Raw genomic sequence first — 8,290 nt, 5'->3', positions numbered from 1 at the left:
TATGGAGTAGGAAAGGAACAAACTGAACCTGGGACACCATGCTCTGCCAGGAGGTCACTAATGATTAATGCTGGGCCTGGGCAGAAACTCGGGGTCCTTAAGGAGGGGGACCCTGGCCAAAGAAAATAGGCTCTGATTAAGAAGAAAAGCAGCTGTAACAGTTCAAAACATGAGAGTATGTGTTATATCATACCCAGCAAACTAACCAGGCACAATTCTGCTATGATGTTATTTCTAAGTGAATTCTAAAGAAGTCCATCTCAGGACAAAGTAGGAAGGAGACTGACAAAGGCCAGGGCCACAGAGGAAGACTGGGAAAAGGGGCACTGATCGAGGGTACAAAATTAGACTGAAGGAGTAAGTTTTAGGGGGAAGCACAAGTCCAATAGCTCACAAGACTAAAAGGCCTGCTTAGGAAGGTGCAGAGACCAGGGTTCGATCCCTGGCCTGCCATGCCAACGCTGGCCCAGGCCCTGAGGGACTGAGACTGGGCAGGGATCTCATGCCTGTAATCCCAGCACTTGGGAGGCTGAAAACAGGAGGATCACTACAAGTCCGATCTTGTAGTGAGAGCTTATAAGACTTTGTACTAAAATACATTTAAAAAATAAAATAAAAGTTTTAGGGGCTCTGCTGCACTGCACGATGACCAGAGCTAACAATCTAATCCAAAACTGTTCCAACTACAGACTTGTAACATTCTCACCACAAAGTTAAGCTCTTAAGGCAACAGATGTTGTTAATTTGCTTCACTAAGACTTTCTGTATTGTATAATTAGAGCGAAACATCACATTATACTCTATTGATATATTCAATCATTTTACAACTGTAGACAGCTTGCTTCTATGAGTCCCTTGGCAGGTGCCAGGGAAACAACTCTTAATTTGAAAACGTAAATAAACTAAGACTCCTACCTTTCCTCTACAAACTATACTAAAAGTAATGTAAAATTAAGGTAAAGTTCACTTTTGTTGAAACATTTTGTGATGCCAGCACTTGGGAGGCTGAGGCAGGGAGGTTACTTCAAGTTCAAGGTCAGCCTGCACCACAAAGTGAGACACTGCCTCAAAAAAAAAAAAAATAAAAAGATTCTAACAAAGAAAATATGATAGGAATTAAAACACCACCACTGTACAACCCAAATAAACCACAAGATCTAAACACTGAACAGAAGGCTAACACCACAAAATGAGAAATAAGGCATTATATGACTCCTGAAAGTACACACGGACACCTACCCAGCAGACTTATCTGCACAAAGAAATCTGATATGATTTAAGTATCTAGCCTTCTTGGGAAGTAAAGTCAGAGAAACATGTTAAATTATGCCATGCAGGATGCAATCAGTAAAATTTAAACTGTGGAAAATGTCACAGGACAAATGATACAACTTCAACATATATTTCTCAGGGATAAATAAGATAAAGAATCTATAAGATTAAAGACACTTAAAACAGCAAATGAAAACTATCAAAGATGCACAATGGACCAGGACAAGCATTTACTTCCAGGGATCAGAAAGACAATAATTGGAGGAAGCCTCAAACACCTTCTGGTACCTGGCAAGACACCATCGCCTGCGTGATAGCTGAAAACATATGCCTTAAGTGATTTTTTAACTTATACAGTGTCGCCATGTGTATTTCAATCACAGTTTCAATGAAATTTTTAGTTATTCACAACCTAGACGTTTTCATTTGTTAATGATACCCCCCAAACCTATACACATACCTCTGGATCACAAGATGTATCTCTTCAGTAGGACAGTTAAGATCGTCCCCAAGCCCCAGCCCTTGGCAGACTGAGGTAGAAAGACTACACATTCAAAGCCAGCATGAACTGGACCCTGTTTCATAAATAAATAAACAAACATTAATGAAAAATCACATGCAAACTTCAAAGACTGGGAAAACCAATGGCAACACAAACACAGGGTTAAGTCCTGGTGAATACACAAAAATATTAATGCCTATCAGATAGGCCACAAACAGATAACTTGCACAAAAAAATACAAATTACCCCCAAAAAAGTAATGATAACCAACCAACCCTTCAACAATCAAGGCCCGCTATTTCTCCCCTATTGGGTCAACAAAAGCTAGGACTGCAGTACCCTCCACACCAGTGGCTTGGGTGTAGGGAAGACAACAATGACATTACTGGTGGAAGCACAGATCAAACTAGAAATCTCCTTGGCTTTATTTTTGTTTTCAAAGCACATTCTTTAATCAAGTCCATTCTAAAAATTACAGAAATACAAAGCCACCTACATAAAAACATACAATACTAATGGTAATTACGAAAACTATGAGATTAACCCAAATGTCTACTAAGGGAAGACCTAACTAAGTTGTACAATGAAACCATTCACAAGAAAAATGACTCTGAGGGCTAACATACAAATACAAAATGTAAATTCCATTAAAGGAAATCATACCATACTATTGTTCTACCAGTAACTACCTATATATTTGTAACCTGGGGCTTCAAAAGTATGCATATCATTTAATTAACCCATGTTACCATCTAACATTCCTCTGGCAGCCAGCCAGCCCGAGTATGCACATTACCACCACCACCTGAAATCTGGACCAGGCATATCATCCTTGGGCCTGATGGGCTGAGGGGAGCTGAAAACCACCTCAGGTTGTCAGTTGTCGCCATCTACATGAAAGTGAAAGAGGGCAGTATCATTTGCCAATATACAATAAATACTACATGGACAAGACCCAGAGCTGGAACTTAAACACCATAACAAATAAACTTGAACTGGTAGTACCCATGCTGGTGGGCCAGCTGAGCCATGCCCAGTGGTCGCAGATTTAGCATCAAGCAGTCGTTTTGGAGAAAAAGGAAGTTATTTTAATAGACAGAAACATATTTTTTTATCTATTAACACAGTGGTTGACAAACCACAGCCCATGCACAGGTGCCTATTTCTATAGTTTTACTGCAAATTGCAACACAGCTGGGCCCTTCATTTGTAATGTCACGACAGCTTTCATTCACCATAGTTGAGTGGTTTGCAACAAAGACTGTATGTGGCTCACAAAGACTGAAATATCTATTTGGTTTATTAAGAAAAAACTTTACGAAACTCTACATTGAAATACTATAGTATTAAATTAGGTAAGAAGAAAGCAAGCCGAGGACACAAAAAAGCAAATGACATGCATGATGTAATTCAGGCACTTTCAAGATCATAGTTTATTTATTACTTCAGATAAAAAGATAGTATACATATTAGGGAATCCCTTAAAATTCAACTCTAGAGTTATACACCATCTAGTACTTTTGCATTGAATGTTAACCAAAAAAAATTTCTGAACACCTGAAAGCCCCACTATTAACATGAACTATGGTAATAAAAAATTTTGACATTTAATTTGTTCAATGTATAGTATTTACATTATGAAACCAATGGAGGTATAATAAACAGTGATAAAGAAATAGTAAAAATAAACTTTAAAAAGCAAAGGCTTATTATAATACTATAATGTGCTAATTACCATAATTGTATATAAAAAATTAAAACATAGCAGAGCTTTCTGTTACAAAATTCTTAATCATCTCAGTTGTAGTCATTACTTGCTACCAATTTACATGCAACATGAGCTAGGACATTTGATTTTTTTCTTCAAGAAAGTATAAAAATGACATTTCAGAGCAGACAATTTATTTGTGGACAGAAAACAAACTGTACTCAAGATTAGTACTGGTCACAAGCCTCTTTCCAATAGAAATCATAAACATTGTTAAAACAAAAACAAACAATCCAGAGATGCATAGGCAAAGAGTACCGTGCATGGCACAACTCAAAAGCTCCTGCAACCAATTAGATACTCATCTTTTCTGTCACCTCCTAGGAGAGGTCTACTCTGCCATCAATTAATAATGACTGGAGCAACTGTGAGGGGCACTAGGTGTATAACTAACTAAATCTTACAAAATACTAAGATGGGAGTAGGGTGGCCAGAAGGGGCAATTTATATATAATTCAAACTATATACAGTATAACTGGAATGCAACCCATCCCAAACTGGCTTTGTGAAACCAATGGACCTCTCTGATTGAATAGTTAAAATTATAACAAGTGTAATAATACAATAGATTTACACAGGAAGCAAAGTGGGGGGAGGGCATTTTATATTAAGTATTTACTGTGCTGTTTCAATTTAAAAATAATTTTGCTAAGTATATATTTCAACGGAGGTCTATATATAAAATGTCCTAATAGATACAGGTATTTACCTTTGGTGAGCTGAAGGCCTTGTTGTGACTTCTGTTGGAACTGTGGGCAGAACGCTAATGGACATCATGCACAGGAGAGAAAACTCAAACTGAGGCAACCCAAAGTTGTGCATGTGGGGGGACTAGAGCTACTTTGAAAGTCAAAGTACACCAGAAACCCAAAACAGGTAACAGTGAAAATGGCAAGGGGGAGTGGAAGGCCAATATGGCAGTAGAATTGAGAAGAACAGAAAGAGGAAGGCCTCTCGTACCAGCAGAATCCTGCATACATACAGAAAAGAAATAGCTACCTACCATTTCATAAAACAAAAGCCAATTATAATATGGGAAGTACAAACTGCAGAAAACCAGAAGTCAACAGAAGAAAGACTACTGGTCACATGAGAGAAAGAAAACATTTCATTCTGACAGGGTTACTTGGTGAACGCCGCCACCACTGCCCACAGAACCTCGTTGGTGTTGGCCTTCAGACACTCTACTTCCGGGTCCAAGTCCAGGAGCTGCCGCACTCTCTTGGTGGCTAAATCATACTGCTCGTCCAGAAGAGGAGCAAATGCGTTCTCCAGGACATCTGAGGCATGGGCTAGATAAATGAGGGCCAGCAGGCGCTTGTCCATGCGATGGGGGTCATTCACCCATTTGTCAAGAACAGCTTCTTGTACTTTCTTGATGAGGCGCTGTTTAATGTTGTTGTTGGTGAGAGGATGTGTCGTCATGTCAAAAAGCAGGAAGTTCTGTTTCTCAGTAGTCAGTACACCCTTTTCCACCAGGTTTTTAGCTAATCGTTCCCGCACGTTTCTTAATTGATAATGTAATTTTAATGGATTCCATGTCTCACCTAAATGAAAGATTTCGTAAGTTAGAAATTGCTATTACTTGATAATTTTGTGCAATTTCTGCATTATTAAAATAAGCAGTGAAGTTAGATTTTTTTTACCCCCAAGAAATAAAAGAAAATCCAACAATGCTTTTGCCCCACTAGACTGCAAAGCTGGCCCCTCAGATTCTCCCACGGGCACACACTCAGGCACAGCAGCCACACACAAAAGACTAAACTCAAAGTGGACCAGACATGACACTATGTTCCTGACTCCTTCCAGCTGTTGTCACAAAAGTGACCAAAAAAACATCACTCCGCAACAGATCAAAGGGGGAAAAAACTTCCCAACTATATATGCTATTCCTAAAATACTACATTCACAGTTACTAGTGTCAGGAAAGCCTGCATTGGAAATGCTATTCTTTGATGACAAGTAATATAAAAAAAAAAAAAAAAAAAAGTGTCACCCTGGGAGCGGTGGGTAATCCTAGCACTGTGGAGGCTGAGGCAAGAGTTCAAGGCCAACCTGCACTACATAACAAGATGCTGTCTCCCAAAACTTAAAAAGAGTCACCATTTTAATCTTGCTTGGTGTGTCAAATATTTAAAATAAAATCACACATTTTTTACTGTCTTTTTTTTCTTTAAAGAAGAATGGAAGAAAATTTATCAATATTAACTTAGGTTATCTTTTAGAATATGTTAACACTTTTACATTTTCTATATTTTCCAAATGATCAACGGGCACAAAACCATTTTTAAAATTTGAAGGAAATACACAACAGTACTTTCCTAAGTTAGAGCATATTAAAGGTCCATCACAGACACCTTTATCAAATGCAAAAGCTCCAAGATTCAAATTTTACAACACACAGAAAACTTTAAACTTCATTGCTCATTACACATGCCATTATCTACACCGAGCTATTAAACTTAAAAAATCCGTTCCTCAATCATACAGTCCACATTTTAAGGATGAGCAGCCACCTGTGGCATTGACTAAAGACCAGACAGCAAAGGAATAAAACTTTTGTTTTGATGATACTGCAGATTGAAATCTGGCGTTACACACCAAGCTACATTGTAAGCACCTTTTTATTTTTTGAGACAGTCTTACTAACTTGTTAAGTTACCCCAGCCCGGTTCAAACTTGAGATCTTTCTGTCTCAGCCTCCAAGAGGGCTGGAATTACAGACGTGCCACTGCACCTGGCAGAAGAATCATTATCTCCACAAAAAGTTCGTGACTGCACAGTGTTACCGCAAAAGATACAACTCAGCCAGAGTAAGCACTTCAGTAGACTTAATACTAAGACACACAGGGTTACACAAGTCATCGATCAATCCAAGAACTGCCTCCCTACCATAATTAGAATCTAGATAAAATATGAAAACTATTTTCAGATATTGGTAGAAAGTATCCCTAACTATTTTAGGGAAATGTAACCCCTGTGCCCACCCAGGCTGCTACCTGGAGGTACATCCTAAGAAGCTGGGCAGGAAGGAAGAACACAGCAGTTCCTCTGGATTAAGAAGTTAGAGATCAGAGGTCTGGACAGCTAAGCAGCTGAACTGTGGAAAACAGCTATGCTGACAAAGGTTTAAAATCTGCAAGGTATCCCTGTGAGGCTCTGGCTAAATACTGAGCCGTTCATGCTATAGGGAAAATTCAACAAGACCACACAAAGAACATAAACCAAAAAGTCAGAAGATGAACAAGGGCACAAGTTCACACAGAACTGGAGAAAACTTGAGTACCACCCAGCCCAAGTAGGAAGGCCTCACTGAGGCCCCAGGACATGGAGAAGGGACCCCAGAAGGACCACACTTTTAAAGAGAACTAAACTGCCCTGAGTGAAGCATGCCACACCTACCCTAACAAAGCTTTAAAACAGGCTGATCTGTGGCTGGGGAGATGGCTAAGTAGAATAAGTGCTTCCCTGGCAAGCGCAAGGGTCTGAGCTCAATCCCTGGTTTCACAAAAAAAAAAAAGCCCAAAACCACAAAGATAAAACAGGCTGATCTACAAGTAACTGCATGGGGTGGAGGGAGGGGTGCAGTAAACACCATCAACCACATCATATCACAGCAATTTAAGGGAAACATGCAAGCAATGAGCAGGAAAAGCGGAGGCAGAGCAAATGATCTAGAACTGCTATCTTGCAATTTATTTTGAAAAAGTAGGGACTGTAACACTGTCAAAAATTAAACGATGAAGGGTTAGTATTCCTGAATTACTAGCAATTAAAATCTATATCACTTTGTAGTTGTAAAAAAAAAAAAAATTTTTTTTTTCAAGTAAAAAGTCTTCGCAAATCAGTTCCACCAACAAAAATCTATCATTAGATTCAGTTTCCTGGTGATACGATCAAAACCTAATAAGGATCAATACACATTTAGAGCCGTATCAGATTGTAAAACCTAACACAACAATAGAAAAGCAATTGAGTAACAAACATAACTCTTATTTCAATTTCTGACGCTAAGCAAGCTCACTCCCCACATCTAATGCAGCTATTGGTTATCTGATGAGGCAGTAGAGCATAACAAGCTGTAAGAGCAGGTGCTACAGCCAGATGGGGTGAGTTGATAGCCCTGCTTAGCCGTTTTCTAGCTGTCCAGCTGTGTGCAAAGTTCTTAGTATCTATTCCACACACAGCCATTCAATCTTGCTAAATTGCACAAACTGGCCTCAAACTCCCAATCCTCCTGTGTTAGCCTCCCAAATGCTGGGATTACCAGGATGTCCCACCACACTCAGCTCTCCATAATCTAGTTCTCCATTTCTTCATCTGTAAAATGAAGATAACAACTGTATCAGGACCACAGCACTATGAAGACTGGATTAGGGTACATCAAGTTCTCAGAATAGAGGCTGATATATGGGACGCTCTCAATAAATGTTAGTTTTTGTTATCTACCCATGTGTAGAATCAACACTTTGGGGGGGAAAAAAGTCTACAGATTCCTAATGCTTTAAGAATCAAAGCAGGAGGGTTGGTGAGATAGCTTAGCGGACCAAGTACCTGCTTAGGCAAGCACAGGGATTAGGATTTGATCCCCAGCACCACATGCTAGGAGAGTGCCAGCCCCGCCCCCCAGGAGTGCTGAGGCAGCTACCACGAACAGACGTGGTAGCACACACCTATAATCCTAATGCTGAGGAGGCTGAGACAGTAGGTTCACCATGACTCTGAGCTGCATAGCAAGACCCTGTACT

General features: G+C 39.5%; 1 protein-coding gene across 1 annotated transcript in view; it reads right to left on the bottom strand.

Annotated features, from left to right (window-relative positions):
• Positions 1–3,178: 3,178 nt before the first annotated feature.
• LOC101592875 (Golgi phosphoprotein 3) overlaps positions 3,179–8,290 on the bottom strand; it is a 12,780-nt gene continuing 7,668 nt past the window's right edge. Inside the window, exon 3 of the mRNA XM_023702373.1 lies at positions 3,179–5,089. Within this exon, the coding sequence (XP_023558141.1) occupies positions 4,665–5,089 (425 nt within the window). The 3' untranslated portion in view covers positions 3,179–4,664. The remainder of the gene's footprint in view (positions 5,090–8,290) is intronic.

This window comes from Octodon degus, unplaced genomic scaffold, assembly GCF_000260255.1.
Source record: "Octodon degus isolate 3935 unplaced genomic scaffold, OctDeg1.0 scaffold00149, whole genome shotgun sequence".
Taxonomy (NCBI): domain Eukaryota; kingdom Metazoa; phylum Chordata; class Mammalia; order Rodentia; family Octodontidae; genus Octodon; species Octodon degus.
The sequence above is the reverse complement of the archived record's forward strand: the minus strand, read 5'-3'. Positions and strand labels throughout refer to the sequence as shown.